The sequence below is a fragment of the Somniosus microcephalus genome, chromosome 22 (assembly GCF_052327205.1).
Source record: "Somniosus microcephalus isolate GS21.2 chromosome 22, FLI_Smic_1.0, whole genome shotgun sequence".
NCBI classification, from domain to species: Eukaryota; Metazoa; Chordata; class Chondrichthyes; order Squaliformes; family Somniosidae; genus Somniosus; species Somniosus microcephalus.
Genome location: NC_141008.1, coordinates 65420556 through 65443183, shown reverse-complemented (window position 1 = coordinate 65443183; position 22628 = coordinate 65420556). Strand labels below are relative to the sequence as shown.

At 40.1% G+C, this 22628-nt stretch overlaps 1 protein-coding gene across 2 annotated transcripts in view; it reads right to left on the bottom strand.

Moving 5' to 3' along the window:
• Positions 1-53: 53 nt before the first annotated feature.
• The window catches only part of ankrd13b (ankyrin repeat domain 13B), a 459259-nt gene continuing 436684 nt past the window's right edge, over positions 54-22628 (bottom strand). For both annotated transcript variants that reach the window (XM_085964969.1, XM_085964970.1), the window contains 3 exons: positions 21821-21981; positions 18175-18251; positions 54-9841 (listed from right to left, as the gene is read on the bottom strand). In XM_085964969.1, coding sequence (XP_085821095.1) covers positions 9646-9841; positions 18175-18251; positions 21821-21981 — 434 coding nt within the window. In that variant the 3' untranslated portion in view covers positions 54-9645. The remainder of the gene's footprint in view (positions 9842-18174; positions 18252-21820; positions 21982-22628) is intronic.

Below are 22628 nucleotides of genomic sequence, written 5' to 3'. Positions count from 1 at the left end.
TGTGAACTTAACTATATATTAAACTTCTGGAGAAATAAAACTTTACTCAAATATAAAATTGTATTTCAAATTTTATTCAACAGCACCATAAAGATTACACTAAAACTTTAGCTAATTGGTCTCCTGTCAGCCAGTAACATTGGTTATCAAATCAAACTCAACAAATCATGTAAACATCTCAATTTGAAAACTTACATGTGAAAGTGTTATTGGTCATAAAGGACATAAAACAGAAATATCGCACACGATAAATGAGCAGTTTTGGGGCCTTATTGTTTTATTTCGATAAATCGATCTCCACATTCACCAAACATTAAAATAAAATTGCATTCTTTTAGAAAGTAGGTTGTTAACTGCAAACACCTCTAGTGAACAGTTGACAGCATGAGTGTTGCCTTGGTGATGTGCCGTCTACCTGCCAAGCTGTTGGGGTTTTACTGGAGTCTTATTTATTTATGTTCCTCCATTTCTCTGGTGCTACAGATAAAAAACTGCATGCAGTGCAGTCCACACCATGTACTGCAGCCGTGCACTATTTATTAGGGTGTTGTACTTCTCTAAGATGCTAGACAAGTGAGGACTGGTCTCTCTCAAATGTCTGCACCGCTGCTTGTGGCCATACAACTTATCCAGTTTACAACACACAGGTATGAGGAGCATAAATTATACAAAATTCTGGCATACCTGAGCCATACAGTATCAGATTAGAATTAATTGCCAGAATTCACCTGTTTTACACCAATTCCTCACTATAGCAATCTTGAGATATTGATCATCATGTTTAATACAGCACAGACTGTTTATGGCTACCTTGCTAATAAAGAAATGCCCCTCTGGAAGGCCCAGTGGTTGTAGAGGTAGAACACTGGACTCACATGCAGGGGGAACTAGCATTGAACTCTAAACTTCAGTGACAATCAAGCCTGACTATCCACTGGGTGGGCTCCATAACTGGGGGAAGAAAACAATTCACTGGCAACTGAACAGAATCCATAAAGTACAACTTGTGTCATCCCATGTTGACAGCAACCACAGAAAATCCATGGTCCATGGGCCCTCAGTGCTACAGGGGTACCGCGAAGGCAGGAAAGTAGCAGAGTTGGGCTATGAAGTCTAATGATTTTAATAACAAACCTCTCCAACACAACCACACTGTTACAATAGCACGCTGCTTATATCGCTTCTCAAGACAGTGCTTTACAGAGAGGCTAGTGTGTGTTATTTTGCCATCAGTCCAATACAAACAGTGAGCAAAGATCCAGTTGGAACCGACTGACCTTTTCTCAGCAGCCTTTCCCTTTGTCATTGTATCAACTTAAAATTCTTTACAAAAATGAGTTTTATTTATAAAAAAAAACAAGACAGCTTCCAAATGCAACACTATGCTCAACCTTCACAGCCTGAGGGGCTTAGCCATTGATAACATTGAAACAGAAAGTGGGAGCGCCAGTATTTTTTAAAAGAAATGTTGGCAGGTGATCAAAGGATACATGGAGATGATATAAGGCCCTTTGGCCCATCCTTAGCTCATGCATCCAGAAAGAACCTTTAGTTCCCCAATTCAACTGTTGCGCTGTAAGAATTCAGGGTTTTTACCTCCACTGTCCTACCTGGCCAGTACGGGCATTTGTAAGGAAATTAAAGCAAATTTTTAAGTTGCTTTTTTTTCAAAGTTTGAATTAAGCACCATTTTGGGGTGAGTACATGGGTAGCACATAAACCGAACCAATTAGGTCAGATTTCCACCTTTCATAATCAATAGGAAGAAAATCTATTCTCAATAAAAGCTGGAGTTGTTTCTTGCACAAAATGCAGTAAACCTCTTTATGACGAACTCATGGGACTAAATAACCTTCTCAAGATATTGTCTTATCGAGATCAGGGACACATCTCAGGTTGTAACAGAGTTTCTCCTGGGACCAGGAAAAAGGTGAGTTATATAAAAAGAATCTTATAATTAACAGGATTATTCTGTGGAGTGAAATGCTTATTACAGCAGCACGTATAGGAGTCCTGGTTGCTTAATAGTTGTCATACGCATTGATCAATCAGGACCTCAAACTGGTATTTATTGGGAGCAGATGCAGTGCTGATTTTCTTGAAGAGAAACTGGTAAGAACATTATTTATTAATTAATAACATAAAAATGTATTTTCTTAAAAGAGTTGCTATATTTATAAAGCACAGATTGAATCACAATTTTAATCATGGTGTGCAGCTCCTTTAAGTGGTTCGGGGTATGTTTGCATCCAATTGTTAATGTTAAGGAAAAAAGTTATCATGAATAAAATTGAGGAAAAAACAGATTTATAATCACACTAACTTTCTTGCTAACGATAGTGAATGGATAATACACCCGTAAGTAACTGGTTTTGAAACTGGCAAGTTCGGGGTGTGCATTGAAGATGCAGTTGTCAATATTTCCTGTGTGTTAGTAGTAACAAATTTGTAAATATGTTGTTTGTAAACATGTTGATGAATTTTCAAACTAAAGCATAGAGGAAAATACTAGGGACTTTGGGAAACTTATCCTATGAGTAAGTTTGTTAAAGGTTTTCCTCATCAATATAAATGATTGGAAATAGAATACAATTTTGCTTTAAATTGATATGGAAATGCCACCTCAAGGTTGAATTCCGGGATGGTGAGAAGTGAACCAGTGATCCCTTTATGAGGTTTGCCAATTATTATGATGAATGACCACATGCTGCAACCAGACCATGGAGGCCATATTCAACCTAGAACATGGCCACATTTCTACATGTGAATGGGAGCTTTGCCTCAAATTATCTGCACCTTACCATGGGGTGACATCTTGACTTCCATGAGAGTGTGAAGCAGGGCATCTAAGTTTATATATAGGATTAGGCAGCTATGCTATAAGATGATCTGATTGAGGTATTTAAGATCTTAACAGGTGAGATGAGGTATGAAGTCTGTGACCTTTGTCACCAGTTCGATGAATGGTAATGGTCTCTACAGCCCTATGTTCCTAAGGACACTGGTTCATAATGGAGGGGGTTGCGTTAGTTAACCATGTCTTGTGATGCGTCGTGTGTTAACAATGTTTGTTTGCCTTAGGGAGAAATTTCCCACCGGTTAGCTTTACTACTGACTGGGCTGAGTGGTGTGCAAGGTTGCACGGTCTAATGTATAGCATGAGCATTGCTGGGCCTGATAATCTTTTCTCGCTTTTTAAAAATATGTATTCAGAAATGAACTATGATCTCCTTTTCTTAACATCAGCTTCAGAATGTAAAAATCCTACATTGTGATCATTCCATAAAACTGGGAAGAACAGAAAGTATTAATTCCAACTGCTCTTCCCTGAATGTGGTGGCAGATACCTAACACTGAGATAGAGGGACGTTTGGGTTTGTACACCCATACTTGTGCTATAAAAGATTTTCCAATGAATGAAATAACTCCATTATTTACTGTAAACATTATTTAAAGGTATAAAGTACTTGAAAGTACAATGTATAAAATGAAGACGTGCTTCTAAAAAAGTAAGAAACCCTTGAATTTGAAGTCTCATACATTGCTGTGCTATCAATGTTATTCAGCCTTATAGAGTTCAACCTTGTACTTACATAGGATATACGGCACAGAAACAGGCCATTCGGCCCAACCAGTCCATGCCAGTGTTTATGCTCCACTCGAGCCTCCTCCCAGCTTTCCTCATCTAACTCTATCAGCGTAACCCTCTATTCCCTTCTCCCTCATATGCTTATCTAGCCTCCCCTTAAATGCATTGTACTTCCAAACATTTGATAATTGCGTGGCTCAGGTAATCTTTATCTTGCTCTACTATTAACATTATAATGTAAAGAGTTTTGGGGACCCTTCTATTTATATTAGAATTCATTTAACTGTAATGAACTAGTCTTCGCACACATACGTCCAGAGTTGGACCTAAAGGAACACAGCAACATGTTCCAGTTCTTTTTTGCACTGAGAATGTGTCTCTCTCTGGGTTAAAGAAACAAAACTAGAGGAGATATGGGAATAAATTCAGCTCAATAGTTAATAACCTGGGCCAGATTTACTTAGTAATCAGCAACATTGGGTGGGACATTTTAACTAGACTTCCCACTTGGGACTGATTGATTGAAGTTATTAAAGCTTTCAATGAATTCTGATCAGCAGCAAAAAAAAAAACACTTGAAACTCAAGCTCTTATCCCACCACCTGTTCCAACCACATCAATCTCCCTAACAGACTTTGAAGCAGGTAACCCTAATGTTTAAACCTTTTGAGTTCTGTTTACAAAATAGTTGTTTATCCTACTGTGCAACTTCAGCTTTAGTACAAGATTCTAGTTGGGCTGTGTTTACACATTTGGTAGATAAGTACTTTTATTTTTACTATCTTTCTTTTAGGTTCTCCCACTTCCAGACGCATGTTGATGAGCCAGTAATGGGTGAGTGACTTTTTCCTAGCTGACGCTACTGTTGGTCTCGTTATCAGGTGGCGTTTGAGAGCGGCCTAGGGTAACTTGACATTGGATTTCCTTCCCTGAAGAGAAGAGCCAAATTTCCCCAATGATAGAGGCACGATCATACACAAAGAATTTGGGGGGGGGGGGTACATCAGAGGGAATTCTGGGATTTGAAGTGAAAGGGAATGGGGTAAAAGGTCATAACCCATGCCAAAAAAATGTTGGGGATGGGGACATGTCTCTCTCAATCTCCACCAGTGAATGTGCCCATGCCAGATGCCATGGCTGACATCTGGAAGCCACCATGTGTGAAATGCCTGGCATGAACTTTCATTCCACCACTCTGTGGTTTTGAAAGATAGCCTCATCAGACTACCATATTTGGAATTAAATTCTATTTGTGCTGGCAGTTATAAATGTTGCCTTTGTTCTTCAACAATTACAATCATTCTGTGCTTTAATTTCAAATATCTATCAACCTAAATGCCAATTTGGAAATAACTTAGTTAACAGCTTGGAACTTATTCACCCATGTATGTAATTTTCTAGCATTGATTTATTTCAGTAAATCACAGTCAACGATATTCAGTTAGACCATTCCCGTCATTCAGTGAAATGAATCAAACCTTGTTTATGTTTGGTTGGCAAAGGTGAAACCTCAGGGAACACTATTCCTAAAACCTGCTCCACTTTACTAAATTACATGTTCTAGAGAAAACACTATGCACATAAAGAATAATATGCCAGCATGGTGACTTGTGGAAAAATATCCCTTCAAATCCAAGAACACCACAGGCAATATGCGTTCCATTCATATAATGTGTTCCTGTATCAAAAAAACCTGATTCCTGGGGATTATTTTATAGTTTCATTGAGTTTTAGCTGCATTGGTTAGACTAGTGTTTGTTGCAGCTTTAAATCCCTATGGATGTAAAGTGCCAATCAATAGACTCCACATAAGTCTGGCAACCCAAAATGCCATTCATTCTCAACTGGCAACTACAAGCAGAATTCCCTCAATTGTAGAATTAATGCTTGTTGTGTTGATTCACACTGAGTACTTTGGTGGACAGCACCATTACTTAGAGCACTCTGCTCAGTAGCTGTGTTCTTTCTTGACTTCTAGGAAATTTGTATATAAAATTGCTCCCTTGCTCTTGCTTGGGCTTGTTCATTTTTCTTGCAAAAGTAAACGAGCGCTGTCTTTGTGGGGAAAAAGGTGTTTGGCGAAATCTCTCATGAAGCCAATGCCCCTTTAAAGTTCTAACTGTGTTCGTGCAGGGTTGCTGCTGCAGCACACTATGGTGTGGAATGGTAAGGCATGCAGTCTTCACCCACGATTCCCCACATGGGGCGGAGGCAGGAGGGGGAAGAATTGCTCTGGTCATTATGCAATATTGTAAACACTTTCTTTTTTGAATTAATTTACAATGTCACAACACATAGCAAACCAGAACAATTCTTCCCGCGCCCCCCATGATGAGACTACTGATCGGAACTGTGCTATTTAGTGGGACTAGAAGATACTGCACAATAAAAGTGATACAGTCAAAAGGCTTTTGTGAATCTAGGTAAGAAGCATAATCCTGCAAACAGAGGACCCTCCAAACTGCACTTTCTATAACTCAAGGAGGCTTAAAGTACCCCATTTACACTATTAATGTGACACTGCCACAAAACTGCAACAGCACTGTAACTGTTTTGGACTTTGTGTCCCTTCCATTATGTATGAATCAAATTGTAGCCTTGAAACTCTAATGAACATCATCTATCTACGTACATCATAGTGTAGATATCCATCATGCCTCATTTTTCATTTTGACAGAAATAAAATGAGCATGTTCAATTGGGAAATGGTAGGAGTGAAAGAAATGCCAGTTTGAAACACATTAACAAGAGCATCTTTGGGACAACAATAAGAGGGCATGAGTTGCAGAGTATTCTTTGGAGCCTTACACTGAGGAATTATCACGCAGTTGCTGTACTTTACATCCTTTGTGGAATTTGAGTTTTTCAACTAAAGAGGTTTTGTTCCTTTTATTAAGAGACATTGGCCTAGAAATTGGATCACGGAAAACGAATGGTGCCCGCAGCTCACCGGTACTGTCCTAGTGAGGCTAGTAGACCAATTTGCTGTGCTCTTGCCACCGGTCTCATTGGTTTGCACGAAGCATGTGCTGCACTGGGATCATGTCCCGATTCGGGCACAATCCAATTTCTAGGCCAGTCTGTTCAAATTCCCAGTAAGTTCCGGTCACATTTACTCAGCCACGTGACCGAGCATGAAATAAGAAACCCATAGTCCCAAATGGCAGAGAGGCAGGTTTGAACGCAAATTTAAAAAAAAATCAAATGTAACCCTTTTGAGTACTGATTGTCCATTGCGGCTTTCAGCATGAATTGCCTATCGTGCGGTATCTGCAGAAATGAGCTCCTGTATTTTTTCTGATCCTTTCATAAAGTAGGTTCAGAATTATATGTCGCTGTGGGACCTCCCTCCATCTGCAGCATTCCTCCTCGAATCAGTGAAAATGCCACATTACCACAGTGCAGCTGTTAAAGGGATCCAAAAGGAAGCTGCGAATGAAGATATTCCCTGGAATATCAAAGGGCTTTTTAAAATGTGGAAGCACACATCATTTAATCAGCACAACTCAAAAACATATATAACCACTTAATTAGGATTCAACTTTATTCTACTGTCTTATTTTAAGATGAAATTTAGTGAATTAAAGCTAGTCTAATTTTATGTATAAAACAATGAACATCTGGAGTGGTTATGCCAGTAATTTTACTGAAAAGTTCATAACACAAACATCTTTAGGAATTGGAAAAGGTCTTTAGTTTCAACTAGCCTGTTCGTTTCTGATAGATCCCAACTCCACCTACTCACTTTCTCACCATATCCCTTCTCTCTCCAGAAACATTTCGAAAATCCTCTTGAACTCAGCTGTTTCAAGGGCTTCCCACAAATGTAAAAGCATTGTGCCTTCCTTTCTTACTGCTAACTAGCTCATTTTTCACTTTACAACGAATATTAACTGGACCCTGAGATGAGCTAACAGCTGTGAAATCGCTTCCATTAAACTTTTATTCCAGTTGCGCCGTTTCCTTTCAGTACAGGTGTCACGCAGATGGTGATGGGCAGCACACTCAGGGTTATTGATAAAAGTGATGATAGCCTCACTAATTGTGATTCAATCACTGCAACCTTATAAATATTTAACAGTTTATTATTGGGAGATGGCCATCACTAATTTAATTTTTCACAGAGGATTTTATCATGCATTAATGGATTGAACATACTAATGTCACCCATTGCTAAAAACAACACATCCCCTCATAGCAACTATAGATAAGACTTCTTATTCTAATGGTTAAAATAACACTGCAATAAATATACTGTAAAAATAATAGTGCATGGTGTGTGCAGATGACAAAATAAACCATAATATTTATCCTTACTGTTTATATTGTCTGGACCCCTCAATGAAATTTTCATCCATTGTTCTCTAGCTGGTGAAATGTGTCCCAGCCCTATAAATACAATTCCATTGATTACAATAATGTTCAAAGAAACTAAGGGGGTATGATACAAAAAAAATCTCTAACAGACAAAACAAACTAAACTGCCTTTCCGCCCTCTTCTACTTCTTGTTGCTGCATATTATTTCCATATATTCTCTCAGTCTGGAGAGCTGACACTCCAACCCTGAATCTCAGCTTTGCCATTGCGAACACTGTTTTGTGATTAACCATCAAAACCACACTTTTCAGATACAATGCTCCACTGCTGTTAATTAAGTCATCTAGTGGCCCTGCCAAGAACTGCCAATATCTATCTGCTGAGGGCAGGAGGTCAGTCAAAGTCAGGTTTGAAACTCGGTGGCCTTGTGAGTTGCAAATTAACTCACCACTGTGAAAACTACTGGGACACAGTACCTCTAACCGCTTTGTTTAGAATGGAGGTCAATGACAGCTGGATTAGATCAGATGATCAATAGAAACCGTTTAAGTTTTAGTGTTAATGTAGTTAGTGTCTATTCCTGCAGTGCATCAACTGCATCATCATCAGGTGCCAGGACAGCATCAGCAGTAAAGGTAACGAAAAAGAATATCTAACATCTGCTCATTGTATGCACTACAATTTGGATATTTGTAGTTTTGGAGCTAAGATGTTTTAGTACTTGGTTCATTTTACCATCATTGACTCTTGGGAACTAATTTCATCGTGGCACAGGTTCAGAAAATTACCGCCACTGTGTGTAACCATTCCAAGGAAGACTATTACTTTCTGGCTTGGCATTACTGGGAAGCACAAGCTATTGTTCACTGAATCAAGGCATGGCTAGCATAATATGATATTAGGCTGCACATTCCGCGTCAATCTGTCATAAGTCTAGTTTTTTTTAAAGGTTAGTTGGTCCAGTGATCTACATGTAACACTAAACCCGTGAGCTCAAGGTCCTATCAATTGAGATTTGGTCCACTTTGTAACCAGCAGTTGCATAAAGCTGTTAAAATCAGGTCCTCCCAGTATGATGTGCAGTACAGTGATTCTATACTGTCCCGATAATGAGCATCAATGCCAACCACAGCAGTGACCTCCTCTACTGCACCACTGTGGCATTTCCTATCACATCTGTAAGTTTCCTTGGCAGAAATTGTGCTATAAAGTTTTGTATCTGCTGGAAATTGGATTTAGACTACCTATTGTTTTACTAGAGACCCTTACTAGCTGGCAAGTGAGATAGGAGGATCTTTAAGCTTTTTGAATAAGCTCAATTAAAATCTAAGTGTAGACAATGTTCCAACACAATACACCAGTTCCCTGTAACAACTAAAAATGTAGATAGCCAAGGATCTACTAACCATTTCCCACTGACAGAAAATTTAGTTGTCAGCATCTGCCAATCAATACTGGGAACAAAGGAACCTCTGGGTCATCATTATTCTTCAACCAAGTGCAAGAGTTATGTGAAAGACAGTAGAATAAAGTGTGGGCTGTTCAGGCATATTTCAATGGTGCAACAATGCACAATTGTCTGGCTGTAAATCAGCCTTGCGTTCTGATTTACTGTCGACACTCTTTTGTGCCCAATAGTAATGCTTGGGCTGGTGACCTTACTTTTACTTTTGATTTTTTTTTTAATATTTAAAAAAAAAATCTGTTGTGAAAGAACGATTGAGGAACAGTGGTGATATTATTTCTCAGTGAGTGAAAGTTGAATAATGCGTTCCAGTTCTTCCTCCTCCTGCCGCTTACGTTTCTCTACTTCCTCTTGCTCCTTTGTAGAGAGTTCCATAGCCAGTCGCAGCTGCTCGTCATAGTTGGGGTACAGTTGGTTGCTGGGTATGTGCTGGGGGCTGGGCTGACTGAGAATGTTGTGTTGTGGTGTTCTGAAACAATCAATTTACACGGAGTTAGAAACAAATGCTAAAGAATTGCACGTGAACTCGCTTCTGGAACACCCTGACCATGGATGAGGATGGAGCTAGACCACTTATATTGTTAACAGTATGCTTTGAGTGTAAGTAAAACTTTCAGGAACCCGAAAATGTTATGCACACCACTGGAATTCAATAAGAAAATGCAATAACACAAACAGGCTATCCCTTCTCATGTTTCAGGAATGTTTTAGCTCTCTATTACTCCAGGAAGCCGAGGGGGAGGGGAAGTAATGGATAAGCCCCATCTGCAGTCACTTCCTGTACTGTTGTAGTTGACTATCCATAATCCAGGAAGCAGTCGCAACAAGAACTTCCAATCCTAGGCTTTATTTACTCCACTTGCAGCGTCACAGGGCAGGTAACTGGAAATTATTTTGTGATCCTTCTTCAAATTGACAGGAACAAGTCAAAATCCAAAACAAGTATTTTAAAGGTCTCTACAAATTGACCAGTTCATACAACTAGAGGAATCGGTCATTTTAAAAGTGTCGCAAACCACTGAACTGTGTGTCCAGGCAAGATAACACCTACAATAGAATGCTTATCAACATACTTACAAACCTGGTGTAGAAAAAAAATAGTTGATTGTGGGGTGTCGGTCCTGTTTACAAGCAGTACTTAACATTCACAAATAATGTGAGGTAACATCGGCTGCAATAGAGTGCATTTTGGGAGCCGTACACCATATATCCTCCTTCAAGCCAGGAATGACGGTGCGAGGAACTGGAATCTTCTTCCAATCATCACCGATGACTATCAAATAGTCCCAGTCTCAGGGTGAGTTACAAAGCTCAGTTCCCTCTGCAATTCTGTGACAGTCTACCACTTCTCAAAGAGCTTTGTGTGAAAATGCTGGTTCGCTCCAACCTTAAATTTTAGAGTAGTTTTTTTGTACAATGGATTAGTCTATTGGGAATTGGATTGAAAGTCAATTGATTAAGAGTTCTAACAGTTAGTCATTAATGATACAAAAATAAACAACAGTAATAAGAATATTATCAAGTTATGTAGCCAAATTATAGGTTGGTTTTACCAATCACCCAAGCCTGGTAATTAATTTAGCCAAAGTCACTCATTGTACCTTTGTTTCAATCACATCCATTGTCGTGGAAACAGTTTAACCAATCACTAAAACGAAAGCCCAAGTGTACACAAGACTCGGTTATGCCACATTAGCAAGAAGACATGGAAGGCTAAAGTATACTATTAGAATACAGGTTCAAAGCCACCTCAACCCAACATGACAAAGCGCCCACAGGGTATAGAAAATCAGAACTACAGTGCTGAGATTGAGAATGATACTAATAACATCGTTTAGTTCTGGCATTATGCTTATTACAGGCCTAGGTGATTCCATTTACCATCCTTCATTTTTCTTGGGCTGCCAATGAGTGCCGCAGGACCTGTAAAGACCATATTGCCATTGAAAATCATGATGTTACTGCACCCGGCCCAAGTTGCAGCACCAGCGGCTGAGAGCAAAGGAATCATTTCAGAGCTAGAAAAATCCAGAGGCCCCAATCTCCATTCTTACCTTTAACCCTTTGAGCACTGAAGGACTTTTTTTTATCTTCTGAAAAACAAACATGTTTACCATCACATATATATATGTATATATATATAATATATAAATATCCTCGCAATGATATTGGAAAAATGATATTTTGGCAAAAGAAATATTACGAAAAACATTGAATCAGAAGTACAGCACGTGTCAAACAGGTCTTTCTTCACAGGACACGTTAAAGAAATGGAAAGTTCAAACCTTGCACTATTTTTGGATATGTTGCAGTCATGCCCCCACAGTCCTGAATGAGCTGATGTCTTCAGAATTGGAGGCTATTATTGGGTCAAGTGTATATTGTACATCCCTTGGTAATCTGCTGCCAGAAAAACTGGCACTACTGTATTCCCAGACACCTGGCACTGTTTGCATTCAGGGCCTGTGTCACTATAATCTTTAATTTACGTCAAACTGTTGCTCAATCCTTTTGCTTGCTGGAAACGGTGAGAAAATTCCCATATTGATGATGTTTAAAAAAAAAAAAAAATCAAGTATGCCATTTAATGTAAAGACCAGCAAATCTCTGGCACCGAGTTTAAATTGAGCGACTCTCGTGCTTTGCTTTCAAGATTTATGATGTAATTTGAACCGCTTGATTTGATTGCTGTTAACTGCTATATCTGACGGTCTCAGCATTCAATCTGAATCAGACTGCTCGCCATGTTGTTCGCCAGGGTGCGTCTATACGCGGCTGACTGGACACAACGTTGCCTGACACACTGACTGGAGTGCATGGTAGGAGAGTGCAGGTTTCCGTTATATCTTTTGCCCAAACCCAGCTGCAAGGATAAGCTGAGGTACCGTCAGAATAACTAATGCTCATCATTAACTAGAGCACATCAGCTAAAATTCTGCCTGAGTTGCAGCTCGAGAATAAAGCATGGCTAACAATCCAAAAGCACCGAAATTAATTATTGAACCAGTATCACATCTAATAAGCAGTGATAGCAGCCAACTAAATGGTGGACTCTGTTTTGACTGTAGGCACACTCTGGCTAAGATGAAACATTGGGCTGACCTAAATAAAACAGGAGACAAGGCCACTGGATTTTTTTTTCTGGCTCTGAATCATTGCAGAGATAATAATGTGATAAATGAGCACAGCCCACCATTGCATAATCCAGATCTGGGAGCGAACAGCAGCTTTAGATTTTGCAGCATCTCTTGTTTTGATATTCAGTCCAATGCTCCATACACATAGGATTCCAATAGATCAATTTTAGCTATGCTACCTTGTGGGCTTTTGATCTGTATAATCTGATTTTAAGACTTTATTGCATATAACTTATTTATATTTAGCCCTCCTAGGAGCGACTCACTCTTTCATCTATCTCCGTGTGAAAAATCCCTATTTCCTTCATCATGAATAATTTAAAAGCAATGTGCAGATTTTATGCTACAAGGGCTGACTGGAAGAGCTAAGTATGTTTCAAAAGATAGATACTTCATGGACTCTGCCACCCTGGATCAACTTGAATAAGACAACATCAGATCTTTTTAAAATGGCATCAGGCTGCTTTGGGGAGGGAAAGAACTGAAAGAAAAGCTGTGCGCCATTTTACAAGGAAGTGGCTGGCGTGTTTGTGAAGTAATACCGTTTTTGTACGTATTGCTATGTGGACCAGGCAACCGCTGTAAAACATGGCCAGCTGCTTTCCAGTAACAAAAAACACCCCTTTAAACTTATCTCATGACGGAGAAAATTTGGGCGGCATTAATGGTGTGTTCGCACTGCAAGTTTGAACACTAAGGGAATCGAGGAATGTGGGGATCGGGCGGGAAAGCGGAGTTGAGGTTGAATATCAGCCATGATCTCATTGAATGGCGGAGCAGGTTCGAGGGGCCGTGTGGCCTACCCCTGCTCCTATTTCCTATGTTCTTAATAGCATTGGTGCAAAGCGGTTTCAGCACCAATGTGATTTCCAAGCGAAGTGGAGTGAGACTCCTTCCTCCAGGGAGACTCACTCCACTCCGTTTTGGTGTTGGGTTAGACCTGTGACCTCCGATTCAGTTATAGTTTGAACGCATTGTAAAACTAATGCACTGCTACTCAATTATTTGGGGAAAGCCTGACTTAACAGCAGGACAGTTTTGATATAATGTTACTGTTAAACGACCATTATCATCTTGTAAAGTTATTTGTGAGGTGAATGCATTGACCTGATTGGTGACGCAATGACACCAACTGTGACCGCCTGCTTGCATTTTCTAAGTAATTCAGAACTAACAAGAAAAAATGGAATCAATTCCACATGTTGCGGCAGGTTTAACCGCTGCTCCTGTAAACTTCCCGACTCAGCAGTTAACCAGCTTGAAGTTCAGCCAATCTTTCAAAGCAGCGTATTCCTGATCATTACATGTGCCTTAACAGACCCAAACACTCATTAAAACAGTAACATGACCCTCGTTAAACATTTTATATCATTACTGTGGGGAGTTTGGTGCTCTTGAGGGAGTTTCTGAAGCAGCCAGGAGTAGCTATGCAGTGTGAAACTGCCATTATCCACTCTGGACCCCATCTTACTGCAACTTGAGCACGTTATCTGCTGTAGTGTATTACCTTACCAATTAGATGGTATAAGGCACCCTCTTGCATGATATAAACCCTTTAGCATATGCTCATTTCTACTTTAACAAGTATTAACTCTCATCTTTTCATTGCAAATGATTCCCACTTTCATGTCTTAATCTCCATGAGGCTTATTGATTTGTTAGATATTAATAGAAATTGTGGAAACATTTTCGGAGTTCCCCAAAGTGTACTATTCAAGAGAATAACCTGAATTCGTGACAGTTGGATAAATAATTCATTATGTTACCAACTTTAATGGCGTGTAAGTAATTTGGGTTTGTGATAATTGGCAGAGGATTTTTTTTTGAAAACCTTCCTGTCATATATAATAAATGCTTTAAATTAAAACTCATTTACAGTCATGGATCATGAAACAACATACTGCATTGTGGAAATATTAATATAAAACGATAAATTTAGCAAGTGAGATCTCTTAACCCTTTGTGGACTGCAGGCGCTTTGCTGTACCACGTCCAAAAATAGCCCAAGAATTCTCCATTTCGCTCAGAGTGTACTGCAGCATAGACATGCTCTATGTACCGATACTTTCAATATGTTCAAAATTAGATTGTATAAATGTCATTTTGGGGAAGATGGTGACTGAGAAATGTATGTTTCTCTGAAACTTTGAATAAAAAGGAAAAAGAAAATACGTCCTTCAGCCCTCAAATGGTTAATTATAAGAGGGTCAGTGGGGCGGAAAAAAAGAGATTGAGTTATTACACAGCAGTGAGGGCCTTGGCCACACGTTCTCTGCATTCATGAAACACTGAGCAACATCAGTGGAGGTTTTTTTAAATTCGATCCTGGGATGTGGGCGTCGCCGGCAAGGCCAGCATTTATTGCCCATCCCTAATTGCCCTCGAGAATGTGGTGGTGAGCCGCCTTCTTGAACCGCTGCAGTCCATGTGGTGAAGGTGCTCCCACAGCGCTGTTAGGGAGGGAGTTTTCCAGGATTTTGACCCAGCGACGATGAAGGAACGGCGATATATTTCCACGTCAGGATGGTGTGTGACCTGGAGGCGATGGTGTTCCCACGCGCCTGCTGAACAATAATGTACAAACACTCGCCGTCTATTTTTATAAACCCAACCCAGTGCAAGATAATGAAGACCTCATGTCAGATTCAATCAGCAATCAGAATATTTCATTTACTTAGTGCTCGCAGGTGGTACAATACAGCGAAGCACTTACAAGTGAACTGCAAAGAAGAGCCCTGCCATGCCCATAACTTAGTGTGAAACTTGGTATTGTTTGACGGGGAAAGTCTGGCTTTAAGATTTCCTCCTAACTTGTGACAGACGTAAACCAGCCAGAATTAACCAAAAGAAAACCCACACAAAATAAAAGCAGCCATTAGACACTGTGACAGCGTCAATGGGGCGTCAACCAACAGAACCCACAGCCAGTGACATTAAAGCAACCACTGTAACACTAGCTATGGGCTACAAAGGAACAAAATGCACAGCCATTGATGTTATTAGAGGATGTCTACCTTGGTGGTTTGAACTTTGTATCTCCCACAGGCTACCTTCATGATTTGTAAATGTCAGTGGATTTAAAATTATTGTGGTATTATTATATGTGCCTACACCATAATTATTAGTGGCATTTATTCTATGATTACAGTAGGGTTCTAGAATTAATATGCTCTACCAGGTGTCACTCACACAGAGAAGCAACACTTCCTCAAGAACCATAAACGTTTTAATTCTTGACATCTCGATTTGACTCGCAGGAGGGGGGGGTGGGCTGAAGATTAGCCTCTGAAGTAGGAGATCTTTAAATCTTTCACCAACCACAGGATCAATGTGACCTTAATTGCCATCCACACCAACTGGTAAAACCTGCCAAATTACCTTGGAACAGCTGCCCTTGTTCTCCTTGCCTTCGTTAGGAACGCTGGCAGGAAAAGTTGTATTAAAGAATCCATTTTATGTTTAAAAACTCCCTTTTGTAACAAACAGACAACTTTTCAAGAATCAGCTGACTGCAGCATTCTGGAAAATGTCCAAAAGTCAGTCCAAATCTCCAAGGTCCCTTGCAAGGTTGGTATCATCGTCATAAAGATAATTGTTTTGTTATTTACATAGTTCTGACCTTCTGGTAGATAAATCTAACTGTTTGACAACTATATGTTTATCCTTTCTGTAAGGGGACAAGACAGTTTCTGTTATGCCTGGAGACCCATTATGGAACTTTCACCTGCTGATATCATAGAAGTCAACTGTTCTGTGGAATGATGAGCTGATATAAGTTAGTGTAAAGGTCGTGGAAGAGGTATAATGTAACGGCCTTTCAACTGCAGGATAAATGCGAGACCATTGTAGTGCAAAGTCAGGAAGACCCGGGAGTTAATCACCCGGCTGAGCTCAGCAACTGTAACGTGAGGTCTCCCGCAGCCTTCGCATCATCGTGTGTGTTATCTGTGAGTATCATTTCCTCTAATAAATCTATAAGTGAGAGTTTCAGTGTCGAGAACTTTCAACCCTGGCACAGAGGCACAAGCTCCAAGCTTTGTTTCCAACGGTATTTATCAACAGCCTTGCTGTAATACACCCGCTGCAGGAGCGAATGAGTGTGTTACCGTTTTCTTGCACTGAAACCGGGAATGTTTACCAGTAACACATACCAAGCCACACTCTGAATGGCTTCCTGTAGTGCCAATATGGCTTTGTGATCAGGAGGAGTGAGGAATCAGCTATATATTCTAAGTTGTATTTTATAGGATGGCAGGAATGACGTATGAGGAGAGGTTGGGTCGATTGGGCTTATACTCGCTGGAGTTTAGAAGAATGAGAGGGGATCTCATTGAAACTTACAAAATTCTAACAGGACTAGACAAACTAGATGCAGGAAGGATGTTCCCGATGGCGGGGGAGTCCAGAACCAGGGGTCACAGTCTAAGGATAAGGGGTAAGCCATTTAGGACTGAGATGAGGAGGAATTTCTTCACCCAGAGAGTGGTGAACCTGTGGAATTCTCTACCACAGAAGACAGTTGAGGCCAATTCATTAAATATATTCAAGAAGGAGTTAGATATATTTCTTAAGGCTAAAGGGATCAAGGGATAGGGGGAGAAAGCAGGGACAGGGTACTGAATTTGGATGATGATGATGATCTCATTAAATGGCGGAACAGGCTTGAGGGACCGAATGGCCTACTCCTGCTCCTATCTTCTACGTTATTTATCCTCGGGTGGATTTTTTGTGTTGATTTCTGCACTGTGCATTAATGGGATCAATTCAATTTCCTTCAACATTCAGCTTTAAATTCTACTTTGCAGGTCTAAAATGTAGACATTCACGGCGGCAACTCAAATGGATCACCATCTGTGGAATGCAAGACAAAGAAATTGTGTCCTTACCCATGCTCCTTAGTGTATAAATCAATCCATAACCTACTCGAAGAAGCCTGGATAAGCATAGCTGCTATTGTGCATTGCATTCCATGATCATTTGGATCTACTACTGTCCAACGCCATCCAACCCCTTAGTGATCTAGTCTACTAGAAATATGATCTGTCTCCCTGTCCCATCTAGACAAGCAGCTACCAAACAGGTAAGAGATTATTTAGAACTTTTAAAATAAAAGCTCCTCATTTCTTTTGTGGTCATCCCATCATACCTGCATAATGTGACTCGGGCAGTATATATGGGGATTCTGAACATTGCATGTTCTAGTTAAACACTGAATAGCACACAAAGAGCTGAATTCATGAAGTGAGTGAAATACCAAAAAGATCACAGTACGTTAGGTATATTTTAAGAATTAATGTTGAGTTTTAGGCTGATACACCAATATCAAGGCTCAGGTCACATTTTACAGTGAAGTCTTTGCAACCCCATAGAACATAATGATGCCCTTGAGGGTGCCAATTCAATACGACTTACCAGAAGTTATTTATGATTGTTTTGCTGAACCCTTTCCATGTGGCTGACCAACAGAATGATGCTTTGAGATGATCCAATTGGGACATTTGTAATATTGGTGTCATCACCTGACAGGTTGGTTCTATCTAATGAACATGTTACACTAGAAATACATTTACAACAGTAAACAATTAAGTGCCTGTAATCCAAGTGTTATCTAAGATCCTCAGGTACTATATACCAGAGTTAATGAACCTCTCTGAATCTGCACTACCTTTCTCCTTTCCTATCCTCATAAGTCATCGGGCGTGTTCCTGGCTTGCTGTTGGTCAATGCTTCCCAGATGGTCACCTGGAAAGAAAATATGAAAAGAAAAATAGGTGAGTAAAGTTGGAAACATAGTAACCATTAATAATATAATTAATTTAGGTTCTTTTTGATTAAGGGAAACAGGGCTAAACTCCAAATCTAGGTCCAGATTCAAACTGATCTGAAGCAAGCTAATTGGGTCTTTTCTTTTTACCTTCTACTTTTCCCTCTCCACCGCCCACCCCATCAGATGCCTTCTCTGACCATTCAAGGTAAGTGCAGTAACAAGTGTTGAAACAGACACCTCAACCTACCTATAAAATTAACTGATGTTCTTCACACGGAGAGTGATCAACTTGTGAGGAGGACTTAAGTAGCATAGTGGAGGCAAAAACCTTGTCACCATTTAAGAGACAGTTAGATGGTGTGATGGGAAGCCTGCATTAGGCGCTGTCTGGATGGATGATCCAGGATGGGCTGAATAGTCTTTTGCTCCGCATATCAGTCTTGTGATTAAGAAAACTGAATGACTTGGGCTTGGGCAATTGAAAGACAACATGATTGAAAATCAAAGGTCACGATTCTGAATATCCAAAGCTGATATTATGTGAGCTAAACATTTTCATTTTGTGAAACCCAACGTAGCAATTGCCTCAGAGTTTCCCTCATCGCCCTGCATCTTGAACCAATCCATCTTTGTCTCCGATTGAAAGTGATTTTACAAAATGTGCTACTCATGGACATGAGAAAAATTCTGGTCCCAGGTCAGGATGATGTTGATGGAAAATACATCACTTGTGTGCACCAAATACCTCGATAAGAATTTGTGTGGCGTTGACTTAAGGCTAACAGCTCTGGGGAGTTTGTCTCTGAAACAGGATTTGGAAAGTTGGGATTAATGTGAACATAGATGTGTTGTTCTGAAGACACAGGAGAAAGATTTCCTCTGTTCAATACTTGTAACTGGGCCATAAATATGAGTTTAAAGAAAATACTGCAAGATATTGTAAGCTCCACCAATTGAAGTGTTAAAAATGATGTATAGTACACCCACTTCTAAAATTGCCGTTACACCATTGATAGTAAAGCTGTTGAAAACATCGAACTTTGAACTGCATTGCAAGTTTTGAAAGAACAAATCTGATGGGATGTTTCTGAAGCCAACGCAGCCTTGTGAAATGTGAACCTGACATCATGTTATGTGCTTTAAACAATGAGCTTTCTGCAATTTGTGAAACAGTCTTCAAAAGAAGTGGACTGAAGCTGATTGAGACCACTCAACACCTTTTAGTGAAATTAAATTAAAATGATTATAAAAGGATATAGAGGCACTAGAGAAAATGCAAAAAAAGATTTGCAAGTATGATACCAGAGCTGAGAGGTTTTAACTATCAGCTAAGATTGAACAGGCTGGGTCGCTTTTCTCTAGAAAAGAGAAGGCTGAGGGGTGACCTAATAGGTCTTTAAAATGCTGAAGGGGTTTGATAGGGGAGATGTAGAGAAGGTGTTTCCACTTGTAGGTGATTCCAAAACTAGGGTCATAAATATAAGATAGTCACTAATAAATCCAGTAAGGAATTCAGGAGAAACATATTTACCCAGAGAATGATTAGAATGTGGAACTTGCTACCACAGGGAGTAATTGAGGTGAATAGCCTAGATGGATTTAAGGGGAAGCTGGATAAGTACTTGAGGGATAAAGGAATAGAAGGATATGCTGATAGGGTTAGATGAAGTAGGGTTGGAGGAGGCTTGTGTGGAGCATAAACACCAGCATAGACCAGTTGGGCCGAATGGCCTGTTTCTGTGTTGTAAATTCTATGTAATTCCATGAAATGTGAAGGAGAGTAAACTATTATTTGCTCGAAGGAACAGATACTGGGTTTCGTTGATGGAGTAGATCTTACCTTATAAAGAACTAAAAGAATACAGCCAAACTTGTCTGTACGAGACACCCCGTTAAACCTGAATTCACAAGGGCCCAAGTTAATCTTTTATTGGTGGGTCAGACATTAGCTGATCAATATAAGATTATAACACTCTGTTTGGGACTATAATGCAGCATCATATTTAAGACCACTAATTTCTAATAATCACACCCAAAAGATTGAATTCCAGAATTAGGATTAAACCCGGAAGCATCAGCATGCTAGATGTTCTAGTGTGACACACTCAGCTACTATCTTTGATGTTAGGAAGCACTTCATGTCCTCTCTGTTACAATAGGCAGCAGCCATGAAGAACACACCTTCACTCCCTTCCCCCAGTTCACAGAGGTGCTGAACAACATCCTCATGGTGGAGGATGTCCTCACGGTGCAGTTAACAATGTACTGAACTCCTTTTAACGTTATACCTTGTGAAGACAGCTGTGGGCATTTATTTATTCGGGGCTGGCGAAGGTATGGTGGCTGAGGGGGAGCGGCACCAACTGAAATTCCCGACCCAAGTATTTTATTTGTTTCTTCCAAAATTGTCATACTTTCTAATTATGAACCTTTTTGGCCGAAAAGAAGCTCGCAGTGAATTTTTTTGGGGATCTGGATTCAGAAATAAATGAACGCAAAAAATTAGAAGGTCTATTGTACTGCAGACCGAAAGAAGAAAAATGCATTTATATAGTGCCTGATCATATCTACAGAATATCCTGGATGCAAAATTATTTTCCAAGTAATCAATTCCAATAATCGTGGAGTAATGAGATCCCAGCTTTCAATCCTCTTGTATGAATGCCATTCACATCAAGAATATTAAGCCCCTTGGGAATTGTCATTTGCACTGACACCAGCTGTCAGCACAAGAACTAACCAGATGCAGAATAAATTCTCATCTAAAATTGAAATAGTATACAATACCAGCTATCACAGTAGCAGGAAGTGATTTCAAGGCTATAACCTCATTTCGGGATTTAAATAACAGATACTAACTGCTCAAGCTTCAGTCTTATGACATTATTTGAATTGTTCAATTAGTTTACTCTTCTTGTAATCGCGTCCAGATTTTCATTATTCTTTTACATAATTTATTATTATAGTGCATCCAAAGCCTCAACTCTTAGTCCCAGAAGATGTATGAATGCGCGCGCTCTTTTTCCATATTCAGTCTTTAATATTATGGCCCAGAAATTCCGTTTGCAGCCCTCCTGCGGGCGGAGGGCTGCGATCCTGAAAAATCTGCGCCTGGACCAGAGGGCTCCCGGGAGGCGCAGAATTCCGTTGCTGTGCCTCCTCCAGCTGCCGGTGCGCAGGGCACGGGTATCCCAGGGGCGCAGCTAGTTCGCAGCGTCCCTGAGATCACGTGGGCCATGGGGAGCCAATCAGAGCAGGGAATCTCCATTCATAGATTTGACAGGAAGGCCTGTCAAATCTATGAATAGAGATCAGCCCCAAAACACAAGTAAAACTTCAAATAAATTTTTTTTTTTAAATCACATTTTTAAAATGACTATAAATTACATAAATTAACTATTTTAAACCAAAATTTAAATTTTTGAAAAAAAGAATTGAAGCTTTTAACGGGGCTAAAAATAAACTTACCTTTCAAAATCTGCGTGCTCTTAGCATATAGTTCTAATCCCCAGCACCAGAGGGGGAGCCCCTTTCTTTTCCCTACCTGATCATATTCAGTGCCTGCTTCGAGCAAACTCTGCTGAATAGCAAACTGCAAGAGGTCGTCATCCTCCTCCCTCAGGGAATCCCGGTTGCTGCCAACTACTGTGTAGCCTCTGGGCACCTCAAAGAGCGCCGGGTCCATATCGCAGCCACGGCACGAAGCTGCCAAGAAAAAAACTTGAAAACTTAACTGAGGTTATGCTCCTTGTAAAATAGATTCCAGCAGCCACTTTATTATCCCGGATAAGCACCCGGGCCATCAGCACATGCTAATCAATAGTTATGTGAGAAGCCTCCGAATGGAACTCTAACATTAAAGTAAAAAGGCTTCTGTTATCTAGTTGTTTATTTTTAAAGGGGGGCCGTTTCTGCACTGGGGAAGTTCGAAGCCGGCTAAGTTCAAAGAGCCGGCACAGACATGATGGGCCGAATGGCATCCTTCTGTCCTGTATGATTCTAAGTTGATTGGACAACCAGGTACCTACTGTTTCAAGAACTCAGCTAAGATACGTTGTGCAAATGCTACATCCTTTGCAATTTTACTTAATTGAAGTGGGAAAGTCTTTAGAGACTGGTAGGATTAGTGTTGTTATGACAACCGAATGACACCATTGATCACACTATTACATACATCTCAGTCTACAGACCGAATAAAAGCATTTTGTAAAGGCAATTCATTGATTGCAGAACTAGAATCTTACAGCACAGAAGGAGTCTATTCGGCCCATTGTGCCTGTACCGGCTCTTTGAAAGAGCTCTCCAAATAGTCCCACTCCCCTGCTCTTTCCACATAGTACAGCAAATTTTTC